The sequence below is a fragment of the Oncorhynchus nerka genome, linkage group LG3, assembly GCF_034236695.1.
Source record: "Oncorhynchus nerka isolate Pitt River linkage group LG3, Oner_Uvic_2.0, whole genome shotgun sequence".
NCBI classification, from domain to species: domain Eukaryota; kingdom Metazoa; phylum Chordata; class Actinopteri; order Salmoniformes; family Salmonidae; genus Oncorhynchus; species Oncorhynchus nerka.
In genome coordinates this window covers 38,114,532-38,136,539 of record NC_088398.1, presented here as the reverse complement: position 1 = coordinate 38,136,539, position 22,008 = coordinate 38,114,532, and the positions used below count along the sequence as shown (strand labels likewise).

The 22,008-nt window shown below is 42.9% G+C and overlaps 1 protein-coding gene and 1 long non-coding RNA gene across 3 annotated transcripts in view; both read right to left on the bottom strand.

The window, feature by feature from the left end:
- Window positions 1–22,008, bottom strand: part of LOC115107622 (carboxy-terminal domain RNA polymerase II polypeptide A small phosphatase 1-like) — a 71,856-nt gene that overhangs the window by 41,309 nt on the left and 8,539 nt on the right. Inside the window, exon 2 of one of the 2 annotated variants that reach the window (XM_065011645.1) lies at window positions 816–919. In XM_065011645.1, coding sequence (XP_064867717.1) covers window positions 816–919 — 104 coding nt within the window. The other variant, XM_065011647.1, reaches the window with a different exon arrangement.
- Window positions 17,946–21,928, bottom strand: LOC135559574 (uncharacterized). The gene is made up of 2 exons (XR_010461507.1): window positions 21,840–21,928; window positions 17,946–21,679 (listed from the first exon to the last, which is right to left on the bottom strand). It is a non-coding gene; the product is annotated as an uncharacterized LOC135559574 (long non-coding RNA).

Sequence of the window (22,008 nt, the reverse complement as noted above, 5' to 3'; positions counted from 1 at the left end):
TGCTCAGCCTTACTCACCAAGGGCCCAGCGCCGAGCCTTCTTGCTAGCAAAGTCATTCATTGATCAAGTCTTTAAAGTCCAGCTTTCTAGCTAACTGACTTTCAATGGACAGCATGGCAAGACTGCAAAGCCTGTCCTGGGACATAGCGGACCTCCAATAGTTTATCAGTTTTAGCTCACTGAAAGCTCTCTCGCCACCAGCAACAGTCACTTGCAGTGTGCAAAATATACGTAAAGCAATACACACTTCTCCAAAAATGCTTTGCAGCTGCATCTTACAAATTGCATTCAGGGGACCAAGAGGGGACAACTTAGGGGGAAAAGTGGCAGCATATACAGTGTTCAGGTATCTTACTTAATTTTGAAGCTCATGTGTAAGATCTCTGGAATACTTAATGATCAGTGGTTGGCACACTGAAGGGACTTTATCCTCACTAATCTGCCCAACTTTTATAACAGCAGAAAGTTCTTCTACAATTTTTGCAGTGATGTGGAACCTAGTGTCCAAGTCACTTATGATGTTGTCCATAGCAGTAAAAAGACTGTTCTGAAACACCTACCGTTGCTGAACTGTCCTGAGCTGTCTCCTATTGAGAGGTTTCATCATGGAATTTCTTCCTTTTCCTCTGGAGGCTGTGTTCCTTGCTAAATTGAGGTACAACATCCAGTTGCGTAGCAATCAGTGTTGCCTCAGACAGGAGAGACTCCCATCCATCTCTAAGAGCCTGCATCTCTTCCTTTAATGCTCTGATACTGGCTACCTCTGTGTCAAGTGACTGGAGAATCACATTCCTGTCCCCAATGCATTGCAGTACCTGCAATTAATGCCAACTGATATGTCATTCAACACAATGCTGCTCACATCCTTCTTCAGTTGGGAGTAGGGCTGGTTCAGGGGTATGGGGATGGGGAGACAGGGCTGCAGAAACAAGAAAAGAAAACCATTTGTTTTATTAGTAGACTCAGCAAAAAAATAAACGTCATCTTACTGTCAACTGCATTTATTTTCAGCAAGCGTTGTGTGGGTTTGTGCCCATAGGCAACGTTGTTGCCGGTGATGTCTAGTGAGGACCTGCCTTACAACAGGGCTACAAGCCCTCAGTCCAGCCTCTCTCAGCCTATTGCGGACAGTCTGAGCACTGATGGATGGATTGTGCATTCCTGATGTAACTCATGCAGCTGTTGTTGCCATCCTGTACCTGTCCCACAGGTGTGATGTTCAGATGTACCGATCCTGTGCAGGTGTTGTTACACGTGGTCTGCCACTGCGAGGACGATCAGCTGTCCATCCTGTCTCAGGCATCTCACAGTATGGACATTGCAATGTATTGCCCTGGCCACATCTGCAGTCCTCATGCCTTCTTGCAGCATGCCTAAGACACGTTCACGCAGAAGTGCAGGGACCTGGGCATCTTTCTTTTGGTGTTTTTCAGAGTCAGTAGAAAGGCCTCTTTAGTGTCCTAAGTTTTCATAACTGTGACCTTAATTGCCTACCGTCTGTAAGCTGTTAGTGTCTTAACGACCGTTTCACAGGTGCATGTTCATTAATTGTTTATGGTTCATTGAACAAGCATGGGAAACAGTGTTTAAACCCTTTACAATGAAGATCTGTGAAGTTATTTGGATTTTTACGAATGATCTTTGAAAGACAGGGTCCTTGAAAAAAGGGACGTTGTCAATCAAATATTATTGATGATAGTTTATTACTTTAATGTTGAAAAATGTTTACCTAATATTCTAATATTGTTTTTAGGTCCCCTGTTCAGTCATAGGCCCTTAGAATCGTTCTACCCCCCCCCCCCCACCCCCTCCCTCCATACGGCACCCCTGCATACTGTACAGTGCGACCCCTCTATTCCATTGCTCGCACCCAGTCTCCCAGGAGGCTAAGCCACTGATAATGAGGTTACAGCTTTTACAAGGGGGGAGTGGTACGAGGGCCAGGTCAGCAAGTTTTAGCCTACTGAGTTAAAAGTGGCTTATCTAGGGTCTCTTTCAGGCATGCCTCTGCTTCTATTTCAATCCAGAAAGAGATAGGCCCACTCCGAGTCTGACTTTATCGCCTCAACACAAGATACACTGTTAGAGTCCGACCATTTTTTTCACGCAATCCGGAGCGCGGGATGGCAGCTTCAGTGTCATTAGACCTGAGTTGGGGTAAGACCTATGTTGAGGTGCATTACAGTGACGTCAGAAAGTATTAACACCCTTTTAATGCCTTATTTTTTATTTTTTTATTGGTCAGTTACACACAATACCCCCATAATGTCAAATTGGAATTATGTTTTTCGAAACCACATCGTTATGGCAAGCCTAAATAAGTTCAGGAGTAAAACTTGTTGCATTGACTCACTCTGTGTGCAATAATAGTGTTTAACATGATTTTGAATGACAACCTCATCTCTGTACCCCACACACACAATTATCAATTACCAACCTAACAATGATCTGTTAGGTTCCACAGTCAAGCAGTGAATTTCAAACACAGATTCAACCACAAAGACCAGTGAGGTTTTCCAAAGCAGATGGGTAGAAAAATACAGACATTGAATATCCCATTGAGCATGGTGAAGTTATTAATTACACTTTGGATGGTCACTACAAAAATGAAGGTGCCCTTCCTAACTCAGTTGCCGGAGAGGAAAGAAACCACTCAGGGATTTCACCATGAGGCCAATGGTGATTTTAAAACAGTTACAGAGTTTAAAGGCTGTGTTAGGAGAAAATTGAAGATGGATCAACAACATTGTAGTTACGCCACGATACTAACCTAGTTGACACACTGAAAAAAAATATTCCAAAACATGCATCCTGTTTGCAACAAGGCACTATAGTTATACTGCCCCCCAAAAATATGTTTGTAATTGTTAAGAACAGGGGAATGGAGCTAAGCACAGGCAAAATCCTAGAAGCAAACCTTGGTTGAGTCACTGGGAGAAATGTGGTTCAGTCTCCTTTCCACCAGACACTCGGGAGATTAATTCACCTTTCAGCAGAACAATAACCTAAAACACAAGGCCAAATCTACACCTGAGTTGCTTACCAATAAGACAGTGAATGTTCATGAGTGGCCTAGTTACAGTTTTGACTGAAATCAACTTCATCTATGGAAAGACATGCAAATGGTTGTCTAGTAATGATCAACAACCAATTTGACAGAGGTTGAAGAATTTAGAAAATAATAAATGGGCAAATGTTGCACAATCCAGGTGTGGAAAGCTCTTAGAGACTTACCCATAAAGACTCACAGTTGTAATCACTGCCAAATGTGCTTCTACAAAGTATTGACTCAGAAGTGTGAATACTTAAATGAGATATTTTTGTATTTCATTTTCAATACACATCTCTACAACTCAGTCACCTCCAAAATTATTGGCTCCCTTGATATAGATTAGCAAAAAAGACTGCATGAAATCAATAATACCAAGCTATATTGTATGCAAAAAAAGTGTAAAACAATATTATTCATACTAACACAATTTCTCAGAGAAAGAGATTATAATAATAATACTTTCCCCCCCAAAAAGACGTATAACAAATATTAGCACCCATGAATAACCTTATGAATTAAATCATAAAAAATGATCTGCATTGACAATCTAATTTAAAGGAACTGTATTTTGGCCTTCCATGGCTTTCTGTTTCACAAATTTAAATCCCTTTGTCATCAATCACTATGGAGAAAGGCCAAGAACTTACAAAATGAAAAGAGACAAATGGTTGTTGACTTTCATAAAATCAGACAATGGGTACTAAATACAGTTGAAGTCAGAAGTTTACATACACTTAGGTTGGAGTCATTAAAACTCGTTTTTCAACCACTACACGCATTTCTTGTTAACAAACTATAGTTTGGCAAGTCAGTTAGGACATCTACGGTGTAATTTTTCCAACAATTGTTTACAGACAGACTATTTCACTTATAATTCACTGTATCACAACTCCAGTGGGTCAGAAGTTTACATACACTAAGTTGACTGTGCCATTAAACAGCTCGGAAAATTCCAGAAAATTATGTCATGGTGTCACGAATCCCGCCAAAGATGGTGCCTCTTCCTGTTCCGGCGGCGCTCGGCGATCATTGTCACCGGCCTACTAGCTGCCACCGATCCCCTTTTCTGTTTCATCTAGTTGTGTCTGATTAGCTGCACCTGTTTCGTGTTTAGGTTTTGGTTGTGGGCTATTTAAACCCAGTAGGCCCGTTGGCTTTTGTGCGGGCTTGTTTTTCTGTTTATGGTGTGTGATTATTTTGTGGTATTCATTTTTCCAATCAGTTTCGTCCTGTTTGTTTGGACTGGGTCTTTACACGCCCTTGTGTGTGTGGCGTGACCGTCTCTCTGTTTTTTTTGGAAAATAAAGATCCACATCTTTTGAACTACCCTGCTCTCTGCACCTGACTCCTCCACCCACTACTTATAGAAGCCGTGACACATGGCTTTAGAAGCTTCTGATAAGCTAATTGACATCATTGAGTCAATTGGAGGTGTACCTGTGGATGTATTTCAAGGCCTACCTTCAAACTCAGTGCCTCTTTACTTGACATCATGGGAAAAGCAAAATAAATCAGCCGAGACCTCAGAAAAAAACTTGGAGACCTCCACAAGTCTGGTTCATTCTTGGGAGCAATTTCCAAACGCCTGAAGGTACCACGTTCATCTGTAGAAACAATAGTAAGCAAGTATAAACACCATGGGACCACGCAGTCGTCATACCGCTCAGGAAGGTGACGCATTCTGTCTCCTAGAGATGAACATACTTTGCTGCGAAAGGTGCAAATCAATTCCAGAACAACAGCAAAGGACCTTGTGAAGATGCTGGAGGAAACAGGTACAAAAGTATCTACGTCCACAGTAAAACAAGTCCTATATCGACATAACCTGAAAGGCAGCTCAGCAAGGAAGAAGCCACTGCTCCAATCCACCATAAAAAAGCCAGACTGCAGTTTGCAACTGCACATGGGGACAAAGATCTTACTTTTTGGAGAAATGTCCTCTGGTCTGATGAAACAAATATAGAACTGTTTGGCCATAATGACCATCGTTATGTTTGGAGGAAAAAGGGGGTGGTTTGAATGCCGAAGAACACCATCCCAACCGTGAAGCTCAAGGGTGGCAGCATCATTTGCTGCAGGAGGGACTGGTGCACTTCACAAAATAGATGGCATCATGAGGTAGGAAAATTATGTGGGAATAATGAAGCAACATCTCAAGACATCAGTCAGGAAGTTAAAGCTTGGCTGCAAATGGGTCTTCCAAATGGACAATGACACCAAGCATACTTCCAAAGTTGTGGCAAATGGCTTAAGGACAACAAAGTCAAGGTATTGGAGTGGCCATCAAAAAAGCCCTGACCTCAACCCTATAGAACATTTGTGGGCAGAACTGGAATAGCATGTGCGAGCAAGGAGATCTACAAACCTGACTTAGCTACACCAGCTTTTTAAAAATATTTTATTTTATTTAACCAGGTAGGCTAGTTGAGAACAAGTTCTCATTTACAACTGCAACCTGGCCAAGATAAAGCAAAGCAGTGCGACACAAACAACAACACAGAGTTACACATGGAATAAACAAGCGTACCATCAATAACACAATAGAAAAAAAAAATATATATACAATGTGTGCAAATGGCGTGAGGCGGTAAGGCAATAAATAGGCCATAGTAGCAAAGTAATTACAAATTGGCAAATTAACACTGGAGTGGTAGATGTGCAGATGATGATGTGCAAGTAGAAATACTGGTGTGCAAAAAAGCAGAAAAGTAAGTAAAAACAATATGGGGGATGAGGTAGGTAACCCACTGTTCCTAGGCCGTCATTGAAAATAATAATTTGTTCTTAACTGACTTGCCTGGTTAAATAAAGGTAAAATAAAAAAAGGTAGATTGGATGGGCTATTTCCAGATGGGCTATGTACAGCTGCAGCGGTCGGTTAGCTGCTCAGATGGCTGATGTTTAAAGTTTGTGACGGAAATACAAGTCTCCAGCTTCAGTGATTTTTGCAATTCATTCCAGTCATTGGCAGCCGAGAATTGGAAGGAAAGGCGGCCAAAGGAGGTGTTGGCTTTGGGGATGAACAGTGAAATATACCTGCTGGAGAGTGTGATATAGGTGAATGTTGTGATCGTGACCAGTGAGCTGAGATAAGGCAGAGCTTTACCTAGCATAGACTTATAGATGACCTGGAGCCAATGTGTCTGGCGACGAATATGTATTGAGGGCCAGCCGACTAGGACATACAGGTCGTAATGGTCGGTGGTACATGGCGCTATGGTGACAAAACGGATGGCACTGTTATAGACCACATCCAGTTTGCTGAGTAGTAAATTACATCGCCGAAGTCGAGGATCGGTAGGATAGTCAGTTTTACGAGGGTATGTTTTGCGACGTGAATGAAGGAGGCTTTGTTGCGAAATAGGAAGCCGATTCTAGATTTGATTTTGGATTGGAGATGTTTAATAACAGTCTGGAAGGAGAGATTACAGTCTAACCAGACACCTAGGAATGTATAGTTGTCCACATATTCTAAGTCAGAACCGTCCAAAGTAGTGATTGCTAGCCGGGCGGGCGGATACGGGCAGCGAACGGTTGAAAAGCATGCATTTAGTTTTACTTGTATTTAAGAGCAGTTGGAGACCACAGAAGGAGAGTTGGGTGGCATTGAAGCTCTTCTGGAGGGTTGTTAACACAGTGTCCAAAGAAGGGCCAGAAGTATACAGAATGGTGTTGTCTGCGTAGAGGTGTATCAGAGACTCACCAGCAGCAAGAGCGACATCAATGATGTATACAGAGAAGAGAGTCGGCCCGAGAATTGAACCCTGTGACACCCCCATAGAAACAGCCACAGGTCTCGACAACAGGCCCTCCGATTTGACACACTGAACTCTATCAGAGAAGTAGTTGGTGAACCAGACGAGGCAGTCATTTGAGAAACCAAGGCTGTTGAATCTGAAGATAAGAATGTGGTGATTGACAGAGTTGAAAGCCTTTGCCAGGTCGGTGAATACGGCTGCAAAGTAATGTCTTTTATCGATGGCAGTTATGATGTCGTTTAGGACCTTGAGCGTGGCTGAGGTGCACCCATGACCAGCTCGGAAACCAGATTGCATTACGGAGAAGGTTTGGTGGGATTCGAAATGGTTGGTAATCTGTTTGTTAACTTGGCTTTCGAAGATCTTAGAAAGGCAGGGTAGGATAGATATAGGTCTGTAGCAGTTTGGGTCTAGAGTGTCTCCCCCCTTGAAGAGGGGGATGATCGAGGAAGGTTTCCAATCTTTGAGAATCTCAGACGATACGAAAAGAGAGGTTGAACAGGCTAGTACTAGGGGTTGAAATAATTTTGGCAGATAATTTTAGAAAGAGAGGATCCAGATTGTCTAGCCCGGCTGATTTGTAGGGGTCCATAATTTGCAGCTCTTTCAGAACATCAGCTATCTGGATTTGGGTGAAGGAGAAATGGGGAGGCTTGGGCGAGTTGCTGTGGGAGGTGGAGGGTAGTTGACTGGGGTGGGGGTAGCCAGGTGGAAAGCATGGCCAGCCCTAGAAAAATGATTTTTGAAATTCTCAATTATAGTGGATTTATCGGTGGTGACACCGGTTCCTAGCCTCAGTGCAGTGGGAAGCTGGGAGGAGGTGCTCTTATTCTCCATGGACTTTACAGTGTCCCAGAACTTTTTTGAGTTTGTGCTACAGGATGCACATTTCTGTTTGAAAAAGCTAACCTTAACTTTCCTATCTGAATGCGTATATTGGTTCCTAACTTCCCTGAAAAGTTGCATATCACGGAGGCTATTCCATGCTAATGCAGTACTCCACAGGATGTTTTTGTGCTGGTCAAGGGCAGTCAGGTCTGGAGTGAACCAAGGGCTATATCTGTTCCTGGTTCTACATTTTTTGAATGGGTCATGCTTATGTAAGATGGTGAGGAAGGCACTTTTAAAGAATAACCAGGCATCCTCTACTGACGGGTTGAAGTCAATATCCTCCCAGGATACCTGGGCCAGGTAGATTAGAAAGGCTTGCACCCTTAAATATTTTAGGGAGCGTTTGACAGTGATGAGGGATGGTCAGACCCATTACGCATGCAGGCAATGAAGCAGTGATCGCTGAGATCTTGGTTGAAAACAGCAGAGGTGTATTTGGATGGCAAGTTGGTTAGGATGATCTATTAGGGTGCCCGTGTTTACGGATTTGTGATTTTACCTGGTAGTTTCATTGATAATTTGTGTGGAATTGAGGGCATCAAGCTTAGATTGTAGGATAGCCGGGGTGTCCCTGCATGTCCCAGTTTAGGTCACCTAGCAGCACAAGCTCTGAAGATAGATGGGGGGCAATCAATTCACATATGGAGTCCAGGGCACAGCTGGGGGCAGAGGGTGGTCTATAGCAAGCGGCAACGGTGAGAGACTTGTTTCTAGAAAGGTGTATTTTTAAAAGTAGAAGCTCAAATTGTTTGGGTACAGACCTGGATAGTAAGACAGAACTCTGCAGGCTATCTCTGCAGTAGATTGCAACTCGGCCCCCTATCTTGTCGGAAAATGTTATAGTTAGGGATGGAAATTTCAGGGTTTTTGGTGGTCTTCCTAAGCCAGGATTCAGACACAGCTAGGACATCCGGGTTGGCAGAGTGTGTGCTAAAGCAGTGAATAAAACAAACTTAGGCAGGAGGCTTCTAATGTTAACATGCACGAAACCAAGGCTCTTACGGTTACAGAAGTCAACAAATGAGAGCACCTGGGTAATAGGAATGGAGCTAGGCACTGCAACATTTACATTTACATTTAAGTCATTTAGCAGACGCTCTTATCCAGAGCGACTTACAAATTGGTGCATTCACCTTATGACCTCCAGTGGAACAGTAGTGCATCTAAATCTTTTCAGGGGGAGGGGGGGTGAGAGGGATTACTTTATCCTATCCTAGGTATTCCTTAAAGAGGTGGGGTTTCAGGTGTCTCCGGAAGGTGGTGATTGACTCCGCTGTCCTGGCGTCGTGAGGGAGTTTGTTCCACCATTGGGGGGCCAGAGCAGCGAACAGTTTTGACTGGGCTGAGCGGGAACTGTACTTCCTCAGTGGTAGGGAGGCGAGCAGGCCAGAGGTGGATGAACGCAGTGCCCTTGTTTGGGTGTAGGGCCTGATCAGAGCCTGGAGGTACTGAGGTGCCGTTCCCCTCACAGCTCCGTAGGCAAGCACCATGGTCTTGTAGCGGATGCGAGCTTCAACTGGAAGCCAGTGGAGGGAGCGGAGGAGCGGGGTGACGTGAGAGAACTTGGAAGGTTGAACACCAGACGGGCTGCGGCGTTCTGGATGAGTTGTAGGGGTTTAATGGCACAGGCAGGGAGCCCAGCCAACAGCGAGTTGCAGTAATCCAGACGGGAGATGACAAGTGCCTGGATTAGGACCTGCGCCGCTTCCTGTGTGAGGCAGGGTCGTACTCTGCGGATGTTGTAGAGCATGAACCTACAGGAACGGGCCACCGCCTTGATGTTAGTTGAGAACGACAGGGTGTTGTCCAGGATCACGCCAAGGTTCTTAGCGCTCTGGGAGGAGGACACAATGGAGTTGTCAACCGTGATGGCGAGATCATGGAACGGGCAGTCCTTCCCGGGAGGAAGAGCAGTTCCGTCTTGCCGAGGTTCAGCTTGAGGTGGTGATCCGTCATCCACACGGATATGTCTGCCAGACATGCAGAGATGCGATTCGCCACCTGGTCATCAGAAGGGGGAAAGGAGAAGATTAATTGTGTGTCGTCTGCATAGCAATGATAGGAGAGACCATGTGAGGTTATGACAGAGCCAAGTGACTTGGTGTATAGCGAGAATAGGAGAGGGCCTAGAACAGAGCCCTGGGGACACCAGTGGTGAGAGCACGTGGTGTGGAGACGGATTCTCGCCACGCCACCTGGTAGGAGCGACCTGTCAGGTAGGACGCAATCAAGCGTGGGCCGCGCCGGAGATGCCCAACTCGGAGAGGGTGGAGAGGAGGATCTGATGGTTCACAGTATCGAAGGCAGCCGATAGGTCTAGAAGGATGAGAGCAGAGGAGAGAGAGTTAGCTTTAGCAGTGCGGAGCGCCTCCGTGATACAGAGAAGAGCAGTCTCAGTTGAATGACTAGTCTTGAAACCTGACTGATTTGGATCAAGAAGGTCATTCTGAGAGAGATAGCGGGAGAGCTGGCCAAGGGCGGCACGTTCAAGAGTTTTGGAGAGAAAAGAAAGAAGGGATACTGGTCTGTAGTTGTTGACATCGGAGGGATCGAGTGTAGGTTTTTTCAGAAGGGGTGCAACTCTCGCTCTCTTGAAGACGGAAGGGACGTAGCCAGCGGTCAGGGATGAGTTGATGAGCGAGGTGAGGTAAGGGAGGAGGTCTCCGGGAAATGGTCTGGAGAAGAGAGGAGGGGATAGGGTCAAGCGGGCAGGTTGTAGGGCGGCCGGCCGTCACAAGACGCAAGATTTCATCTGGAGAGAGAGGGGAGAAAGAGGTCAGAGCACAGGGTAGGGCAGTGTGAGCAGAACCAGCGGTGTCGTTTGACTTAGCAAACGAGGATCGGATGTCGTCGACCTTCTTTTCAAAATGGTTGACGAAGTCATCTGCAGAGAGGGGGAGGGGGGGGGAGGAGGATTCAGGAGGGAGGAGAAGGTTGCAAAGAGCTTCCTAGGGTTAGAGGCAGATGCAAGACCTGGATTAACTTCTACATCACCAGAGGAACAGAGGAGGAGTATGATAAGGGTACGGCTAAATGCTATAAGAACTGGTCGTCTAGTACGTTCGGAACAGAGAGTAAAAGGAGCAGGTTTCTGGGCGCGATAGAATAGATTGAAGGCATATTGTACAGACAAAGGTATGGTAGGATATGAATACATTGGAGGTAATGATGAGAGAGATATTGTCTCATCATTAGAAACATTTAAACCAGCTGATGTCACTGCATGTGTGGGAGTTGGAACTAAAGGGTTGACTAAGGCATACTGAGAAGGGCTAGAGGCTCTACAGTGAAATAAGACAATAATCATTAACCAGGACAGCAATGGACAAGGTATATTGACATTAGCGAGAGGCATGCGTAGCCGAGTGATCATATGGGTCCAGTGAGTAATTAGGCTGGCTGGTGACACTGCGATTCAGACAGCTAGCAGGCCGGGGATAGCAAGCTAGCAGAATGGCCTTAGAGGGACGTTCGGTTACATCCTCGTTCGGTTACGTCGATAGACTAGTCGTGACGGATTCGTAGGGTTCCGTGTATCAAAGGGGTCCAGTACAATTGGCAAAATTGGTATAGTGGCCCAAGAAAGTGGCCGATGGATCTCTTCAGCTAACTAACATGCTCTAGACAGCTAGAAGGCCGCGGCTAGCAGGCTATCAAATTGGCATTCAGGGGACGTCGCGATGTCGGAGCCAGTTGAATAACCCCCTTGGGCAGATTATGTCAGTAGTCCAGTCGTGAAGGAGCTCCGTACCGGCAGTAAAAGGGGTCTGGGCCAATTGACAAAATAGGTATTGTAGCCCCGGAGTGGATGATGGACCTCTTCAGCTAGCCGGAAGATGGGCCTAGCATGGGCTAGCTACAGGCTAACTGGTGCTTGCTTCGGGACAGAGATGTTAGCCAGGAGTAGCCACTCGCAATTGCAGCTAGCTAGCTGTGATGATCCAGGTGAAAAGGTTCAGAGCTTGCGATTGGAATCCGGGGAATGGAGAAAAAAAAATAGGTCCGGTATTCTCTGGTTTGAATCGCGTTGTCCAAAACAGCATGAGTTTTCCGAGCTACAGGTTAGCTGATGACCGCTAGCAGTGGTTAGCTGACTACTAGCTAGTAGCTGGCTAGCTGGCTAGCTTCTTTTGGAGGATTCCGGTTCAGAAGTAAAGAAAAATACCTTAGAAAAAAAGCAGATCCACACCACATTGGGTGAGGCGGGTTGCAGGAGAGTATTTTGAAGTTCAGCTTTAGAAAAATATATCAAAAAATATATACATGGAACACGACGAGACGCGGACAAAGACGTCTGACTGCTACGCCATCTTGGAAGTGTTCAATGATGCTTCCTGCTTTAATTTTTGTTTGTAAGCGGGAATCAGAATTATGAATTATGGTCAGATTTGCCAAACGGAAGGCGAGGGAGAGCTTTGTACGCGTCTCTGTGTGTGGAGTAAAGGTGGTCTTGAGGTTTTTCCCTCTGATTGCACATTTAACATGCTGATTAAAATTCTGAAAAACAGATTCTACAATGTAGAATAATAGTGAAGACATCACAACTATGAAATAACACATATGGAATCATGTAGTAAACAAAAAAGTGTTTTCGAAGTAGCCACCCCTTTACCTTGATGACAACGTTTTACATTCTCTCAACCAGCTTCACCTGGAATGATTTTCCAACAGTCTTGAAGGAGTTCCCATACATGCTGAGCACTTGCTGGCTGCTTTTCCATCATTCTGTAGTCCAACTCATCCCAAACCATCTCAATTGAGCTGAGGTTTGGTGATTGTGGAGGCCAGGTCAATCTCCTTCTTGGTGAAATAGTTGTTGCACAGCCTGGAGGGTGTGTTGAGGCATTGTCCTGTTGAAAAACAAATGATAGTGTGACAAAGCGCAACCCAGAAGGGATGGCCATTGCTGCAGAATGCTGTGGTAGCCATGCTGGTTAAGTGTGCCTTGAATTCGAAATAAATCACAGACAGTGTCACCTGCAAAGCACCCACACACACCTCCTCCTCCATCCTTCATGGTGGTAACCACACATGTGGAGATCATCCGTTCACCTACTCTGCGTCTCACAAAGACACAGCGGTTGGAACCAAAACATTTCAGATTTGGACTCATCAGACCAAAGGACAGATTTCCACCTGTCTAATGTCCATTGCTCGTGTTTCTTGGGCCAAGCAAGTCTCTTCTTCTTATTGGTGTCCTGTAGTAGTGGATTCTCTGCAGTAATTCGACCATGAAGGCCTGATTCACACAGTCTCCTCTGAACAGTTGATATTGAGATGTGTATGTTACTTGAACTCAGTGCAGCATTTATTTGGGCAGCAATTTCTGAGGCTGGTAACGCTAATGAACTTATCCTCTGCAGCAGAGGTAACTCTTCCTTTCATGTCCTCATAGACAGTTTCATCATAGCGCTTGATGGTTTTTGCAACTGCACTTGAAGAAACTTTCAAAGTTCTTGAAATTTTCCAGATTGACTGACCTTCATGTCTTAAAGTAATGATGGACTATCATTTCTCTTTGCTTATTTGAGCGGTTCTTGACATAATATGGACTTGATCTTTTACCAAATAGGGTTATCTTCTGTATACCACCCCTACCTTGTCACAACAAAACTGATTGGCTCAAATGCATTGAGAAAAGAAATTCCACAAATTAACTTTTCACAAGGCACACCTGTTAATTGAAATGTATTCTAGGTGACTACCTCATGAAGCTGGTTGAGAGTATGCCAAGAGTGTGCAAAGCTGTCATCAAGGCAAAGGGTGGCTACTTTGAATAATCTAAAATATATTTTGATTTGTTTAACACTTTTTTGGTTACTATATGATTCCATATGTGTTATTTCATAGTTTTGATGACTTCACTATTATTCTACAAAGCAGAATATTGTAAAAATAAAGAAGAACCCTTGAATGAGTAGGTGTCCAAACTTTTGACTGGTACTGTACTATATATACACTTTGTTCAAAAGTTTGGGGTCACTTAGAAATGACCTTGTTTTTGAAAGAAAAGCACATTTTTTTGTCCAATAAAATAACATCAAATTAATGTTCCAAACGACAATTGTAGCTGGAAACGGCAGATTTTTTATGGAATATCTACATATCTACAGAGGCCCATTATCAGCAACCATCACTCCTGTGTTCCAATGGCATGTTGTGTTACCTAATCCAAGTTTATAATTTTAAAAGGCTAATTGATCATTAGAAAACCCTTTTGCAATTATTTTAGCACAGCTGAAAACTGTCGTCCTGATTAAAGAAGCAATAAAACTGGCCTTGTTTAGACTAGTTGAGTATCTGGAGCAACAGCCTATGTGGGTTCGATTACAGGATCAAAATGGCCAGAAACAAATAACTTTCTTCTGAAACTCGGCAGTTTATTCTTGTTCTCAGAAATCAAGGTTATTCCAAGCAAGAGATTGCCAAGAAACTGAAGATCGCGTACAACGCTGTGTACTACTCCCTTCACAGAACAGAGCAAACTGTTTCTAACCAGAATAGAAAGAGGAGTGGGAGGCCCCGGAGCAAGTGGACAAGTACATTAGAGTATCTAGTTTGAGAAACAGATGCCTCAACTGGCAGCTTCATTAAATAGTACCCGCAAAACACGTCTCAACGTCAACAGTGAAGAGGCGACTCCGGGATGCTGGCCTTCTAGGCAGAGTTGCAAAGAAAAAGCCATATCTCAGACTGGCTAATAAAAAGAAAATATTAAGATGGGCAAAAGAACACTGGACAGAGGACATCTGCCTAGAAGTCCATCATCGCGGAGTCGCCTTTTCACTGTTGACGTTGAGCCTGGTGTTTGTGGTTACTATTTAATAAAGCTGCCAGGTGAGGACTTGTGAGGCGTCTATCTACAATAGACCCCACCTCCATGCCAATAGGTTATTTGGAAGGGTTGCCATAAAAATAAAACACATTTATTGAGAGCAACCAACAAAAGGTTTGCGTTTTTCACCATTAATCTTTTTCTGGATGCAGCTCTGCAAGAGTGGTCACTAGCTGGCACAGCCACAGAATCATACAATCTGATTTTAAACCGAACCCTAAACTTAACCCTAACCTTTATCATACTGCTAATCATAATGATAATGATCATAATCACAGTTGAGTATATTCCCCCCAAGCAGACACATCGACGGCCCTGAAAGAACTTCATTCGACTCTATGTAAACTGGAAACCACATATCCTGAGGCTGCATTTATTGTAGCTGGGGATTTTAACAAAGCTAACCTGAAAACAAGGCTCCCTAAATTCTATCAGCATATCGATTGCGCAACCCGGACTGGCAAAACCCTGGATCATTGTTATTCTAACTTCCACAACGCATATAAGGCCCTCCCCCGCCCTCCTTTCGGAAAAGCTGACCACGACTCCATTTTGCTGCTCCCAGCATATAGACAGAAACTAAAACAGGAAGCATCCGCGCTCAGGTCTGTTCAATGCAAGATTGCTTCGATCACGTGGACTGGGATATGTTCCGCATAGCGTGGAACAACAACATTGATGAATATGCTGGTTCGGTGAACAAGTTTATTAGCAAGTGCATCGGTGGATCGACGGCAGCATTTGGGCAAAACTAAAAGCGTAAACCACTGCCTTTAATCAGGGCAAGGTGACCGGAAACATGACCGAATACATTGTAGCTATTCCCTCCGCAAGGCAATCAAACAAGCTAAGTGTCAGTATAGAGACAAAGTAGAGTCGCAATTCAACGGCTCAGACACAAGAGTAATGTGGCAGGGTCTACAGTCAATCACGGACTACAAAAGAAAAACCAGCCCCGTCGCAGACCACGATGTCTTGCTCCCAGACAGACTAAACTTCTTTGCTCACTTTGAGGAGAATACAGTGCCAATGACACGGCCAGCTACCAAAACCTGTGGGCTCTCCTTCACTGCAGCCAACTCGACTAAAACATTTAAACGTGTTAACCCTCGCAAGGCTGCAGGCCCAGACAGCATCCCCAGCCGCGTAGACCAGCTGGCTGGTGTGTTTACGGGCATATTCAATCAATCCTTTCCCAGTCTGCTGTTCAAACATGCTTCAAGAGGGCCACCATTGTTCCTGTTCCCAAGAAAGCTAAGGTAACTGAGCTCAACTCTAGCCACTCTAATAATGGAAAAAGTGATGTAATCATTTTGTATCACTAGCCACTTTAAACAATGGCACTTTATATAATGTTTATATACCCTACATTACTCATCTCATATGTATATACTGTACTCTATACCATCTACTGCATCTTGCCTATGCCGTTCGGCCATCACTCATTCATATATTTATATGTACATATTCTTATTCATTCCTTTACACTTGTGTGTATAAGGTAGTTGTTGTGAAATTGTTAGGTTAGATTGCTTGTTCGATATTACTGCATGGTCGGAACTAGAAGCACAAGCATTTCGCTACGCTCGCATTAACATCTGCTAAGCATGTGTATGTGACAAATAAAATTTGATCTGATTTAACCCTAATCTTAAATTAAGACCTAAAAGCACGTTTTGATTTTCATGCATTTTTACAATTTCAGCCTATTTTGACTTTGCAGCTGGCCAAAGTGGAAATCACTCAGTTCTGTCTCCAGGACAAGACTCATGACAATAAACATCAACCTGCTTGGAACCGGGTGCTATGGTCAGATGAAATGAAAATAGAGCTCTTTGGCCATGCACACCAGTGGTGGGTTTGGCATCGAAAGATGGATGGATGCGTATGCAGAAAATAACCTGATACCGACTGTAAAATATGATTCAGAAAACTGTAATGTCCTCAGGGAGGCAATTCATTCTGCAGCAGTCATAACATATCACATAAAAAAAATAGCAAAGGATGTTTACAAGCAAGTAGGCTGGGTAAGTGCAATTTCATATAAAAAAATATAAAAAATAGGCAACATGTTAAAATGCAAGTGCTTAAGTGCAATTAGTCCAACATTTTGTTAAGCTGCAGAATTGCATTCGGAATTAAAAAGGGTCCTTGGCCCTATTTAAAAAAAAACTGGAATTCGGGGTGGAAAGAGTCAATTCTATTTTATTTGCCTTCTGAAGGGCTATGCCAGGTAGAGAGGTCTATCCCATTATCTTTCCCAACCTATTTTTCAGTGCAACCTTGATATTCCCAAACCAGCAGATCAAGCAACAGAATGCTCTCAATGAATGATTTGATGGTTAGGTCCACTTTAAAAAAGTCAAGTTTCCGTAGGAAATACACTCTGTTGGCCTTTCTTAAAAATAGAGTCAGTACACTGTTTCCCAGGACAGACTGTTGTGACTAGCCCAAGGTATTTGTACTCCTACACTACTTCGATGGGCTCCCGTTATTAGTGATGGTGTGTACATGGTAGCATTGCTTCGAAAGACAATCACCATATCCTTTGTTGTTCATATGTTTAATTTTAGAAGGGATGACTCACACCAGACAGAAAAATCATCCAGAGCCAGTCCGTGCTCAGTCTCATCTCCTTCAAAGAGGCTGACCAAAGCAACTGAAGTAGTGCGCACCTCAGGGTGTGTTGCCAATTCGTACCTGCTGAGTTAGGAAGTTGGTGATCCATGTGATAAGCATAGCATCAAATCTGAAGTCTCCTCTCAGTCTGTCCACGATGACAAACAAATTGATTGTGTTAAATGCCGGGGAGAATTCTGCGAACGTGATAAGCACATGGGTTTTTCTGCCCTCCAAATGAAATAACACCAGATTTAAGATTGAGTGGATGGCATCATCTGTTCCTCTCTCCAACCGGTATGCAAATTGGAGGGGGTCAAGGATGCGTTTGGTGTTTATTTTATATATATTTTTTAGGGGTTAGGTCAGCTTTAATATTGCAGATAGATTGTGGCTTCCAGCAATGTAATTGCCGGCATCATTTCCAATCCCCCATACATGTTTTTGTAAATATATAGAGTGCATTCAGAAAGTATTCAGACCCCTTGACATTTTGTTACATTGCAGCCATATTTTTTGATTAAATTGTTTCCCCCCTCATCAATGTACACACAATACCCCATAATGACAAAGCAAAAACAGGTTTTTAGAATTTTTTGTAAAACATATATTTTTTTTAATACTCTACAGTCAGTGGGTCCCTCGCGGGACGGATGAGCTAACGTAGGCTAACGTGATTAGCATCAGGTTGTAAGTAACAAGAACATTTCCCAGGACATAGACATATCTGATATTGGCAGAAAGCTTACATTTGTCACATGGAATGACGCTGGAGAGAAGAAGCAGGTACTGGGAGTAAAACATTTATTAAATGACAAACATGGAATGAGACAGGAACAGTGTCAGCATCCGGCTGAGGCAAGACGCCTGTCGATCCCGCTGCGGAGGAGATTCCAGAGGAGCGTGATGTGGGATGGGCGCCATCCGAGCCAACCGGGGCAAGGAAACCTCTCGAGCCAGCTAGGGAGTGGAAGCCCAACGAGCTGGCTAGGCACCCCCGGTTCCATCGGCGGAGACCCAGAGCCGATGTCACCATACCAACCGGAATGCCATTATGCCCCGATGCTTCGTATGATGGCTGCTGCATTCTATAACTTGGAATGACGCTGGAGAGACAAAGCAGGTACTGGGAGTAAAACATTTTTAAAAATGATGAACATGGAACGAGACAGGAACAGCATCAGCAAACAGGTAGAACATACAAAAGACAATCAATGCAGCACCTTGGAACAGAGCAAGGGAACTGACAAATATAGGGGAGGAAATAAACAGATGATGAGTGAATACAGGTGAGTCTAATATCGCTGATGCACGTGACGAGGGAAGGCAGGTGTGCATAATAGATGATAGGAGTGAGTAATGCAGGGCAGCCTGGCGTCCTCAAGCGCTGGGGGGGCAGACGTGACAAAATCTAACTGCACTGTCCAATTTACAGTAGCTATCACAGTGAAATAATACCATGCTATTGTTTGAGGAGAGTGCACAGTTACGAACTTGAAAATGTATTAATAAACCAATTAGGGACATGTGGGCAATCTTGACACAACATTTTGAACAGAAATGCAATAGCTCATTGGATCAGAATAAAAAAACTGTGCACATACACTGCTGAAAATCTAAATGGCACCTGGGCTGGCATAACACATTATGGCCTTTCTTTTGCATTTCAAAGATGATATAATATTATTTTACCTTTGTGTTATCTTTTAACACATCTAATGTGTCATATTCCCCTACAATATTTTAACATTTCCACAAACTTCAAAGTGTTTAGTTTCAAATGGTATCAAGAATATGCATATCCTTGCTACAGGCAGTTAGATTTAGGTATATAATTTTACGCGAATATTGAAATAAAGAGGCGGATTCTTATGAGCATTTATATTGAAATATCAAATTTACAGTTGAAGACGGAAGTTTACATACACTTAGGTTGGAGTCATTAAAACTCGTTTTTCAACCACTACACAAATGTATTGTTAACAAACTATAGTTTTGGCAAGTCGGATAGGACATCTACTTTGTGCATGACACAAGTAATTTCTCAAACAATTGTTTACAGACAGATTATTTCACTTATAATTCACTGTATCACAATGCCAGTGGGTCAGACGTTTACATACACCAAGTTGATTGTGCCTTTAAACAGCTTGGAAAATTCCAGAAAATTATGGCATGGCTTTAGAAATGTCTGACAGGCTAATTGACATAATTTGAGTCAATTGGAGGTGTACCTGTGGATGTATTTCAAGGCCTACCTTCAACCTCAGTGCCTCTTTGCTTGACATCATGGGAAAAGCAAAAGAAATCAGCCCAAAAAATTTAGACCTCCACATGTCTGGTTCATCCTTGGGACAATTTTCAAACGCCTGAAGGTACCACGTTCATCTGTACAAACAGTACGCAAGTATAAACACCATGGGACCACGCCGCCGTCATACTGCTCAGGAAGGAGATGTGTTCTGTCTCCTAGAGATGAACGTACTGTGGTGCGAAAAGGGCAAATAAATCCCAGAACAACAGCAAAGGACCTTGTGAAGATGCTGGAGAAAAAAGGTACAAAAGTATGTACGGTATATCACAAAAGTGAGTACACCCCTCACATTTTTGTAAATATCTTTGTCATTATGGGTTATTATGTTTAGATTGATGAGGGAAAATGTTTATTTAAACCATTTTAGAACAAGGCTTTAACGTAAAAAAAATGTGGAAAAAGTCAAGGGGGCTGAATACTTTCCGAATGCACTGTATATAAAATACACATATAAAACAAAGATTTTGTAGGAAACTTTAAATATAAAACTTTTTAATTCAGCATTGTTTTGAGTATCATTTCATAAACCATGTGCCATGGAATCGGTACATCGAAAATCTCTTCCCAACTTTTTTGCTATCATTTTGGCACAGCTGTAAAAATGTATTTAAATTAAACTGGTATATATTTTTTTTTGCCATCACAAGTTTTTTACTTTCTTCCCTTTCCACTTGACTCTTCCATTTTAGCAGTAATGCTGTAATTAGTTGGTTGTAATTTTGAGTTTAACCATAGTATTTATTGTAATATTTGTGGTTGTCTTTTCTGGTAGATTAAACTGAAATTGCAACCAACTTTCTATGGCTTGTTTAAAAATATAAATATTTTGGAAAGCATTTCATTTTCAAATAACCTACAGTGGGAGGTTGTAATCTGAATGAAGGGAAAAGGGACATTATTGAACATGTGGTGAGACATTCCTACTAATCTGCTAGAGAACCAGTTTGGATTTAAACGTAACTTTTAAATGACTGAAGCCTTTAGTGAGAGGTCTAATGTTTTAATATTTAATCATTTTAATCCAAATGGAATATATTTTGCTCATTTAATTAAAAAGAACAAGTCGCTAGATGTAGGCAAGGCCACAAGCAAATAGGTAAACTGGGATATGACTAAAGAGATAATCAGGGTAATTTTTCCACAAATAGACAGATATTTTCCTTTTCATGGTAGCAAGATCTTTATCGATTTTTGCTAACTTTCTATTAACATTCATTGGAGTGAGATCATTTATTTATTTCACCATCAGACAATTTTATTGGTAAACTATATGGTAATGTACAAGTTGTATTTTTCTGTGATCCAACATGTAACATAGTACAATTATTATATTTTTTTGTAATCCAGAGAGGTTAGAAAAAGTATCTAGATCATCTATGAGGCTGTTGAGGGACCCAAATTGTGGATTTAAAAGAAAACATGAATCATCATCATACAATGACACCATCGTTTTTAAACCCTTGATTTCTAGGCCCTTGATACTATTGTTGGATCTGATTTTAATAGCTGACATTTCGATGGCCATAAAAAATAGATATGCCGATAGTGGATAGTGTTCGGTGGTGTTGATTATATAGGCCTTAGTGATCTTTTCAAAAGATTTAATCAAGAGAGAGGTAAGAGCAACAGGTCTGTAGTCATTTGATGCAGATGGATGAGGAGTTTCTGGGACAGGTACAATACATTTTTTTCACAAAGATTGTAAATTCAATGTATCCAGGGACCGCTGGAAAAGAGCAGAAGACACCGCTTAGCTGAGTGGAACAGTGTTTCAGGACATGAACACTTAAGTTATCAGGCACCGGGCTCTTTTGGTGCTCGTTGTATGAATTCCTCATTGATGACAAGCACACTGTTGGTTGCCATGACATCCTCCTCTTGACAGGCCGGGGGACCGTGTGCGCCACCTGCTTCAAAGCGGGTGAAGAACTTGTTCAGTTTCAGTGGATTCCCGGAGGCAAACACATTCAATATAGGCAGATATCACAGATATTACATCCGTCATCTCGGTTCAGGTCAGCTGAGGATTCTTCAAATACACTCCAGGTAGCACAATCAAAACATCCTTGCAATTTAGCAATACTGTCATTTTCCCACACCTGTATTTGTTTTTCCACCACCTCCTTTTTGAGTAACTGTCTATAAGTTGGTCGGAGACCATGTTTGACCAACTGCATTGACAATGTTGGCTCTTGGATGGACATAAACAACTGTAAGAAAAAGGTGGAGTAATTCACAGGGGAGGTAGAACGGGCACAGTGACACGGACAGTACATCTATATCAAGAGTGCATTTTTTTCTCTCATGACAATTGTAGTTTTACACCATCGGTCATTGATCAGCACACAGACCCCCCTCCATACTCCTTACCAGTAGCCTCACTGTCTCTGTCCATACGGGTAATAGTGAATCCGTCAGCGGTGACTTCAGAGTCGGGCACAGCCTCCGACAGCCAAGTTTTGGAAAAGGTCATCACACAGACCTCCCTGTATTCATATATACTGAACAAAAATATAAACACAACATGCGACAATTTCAA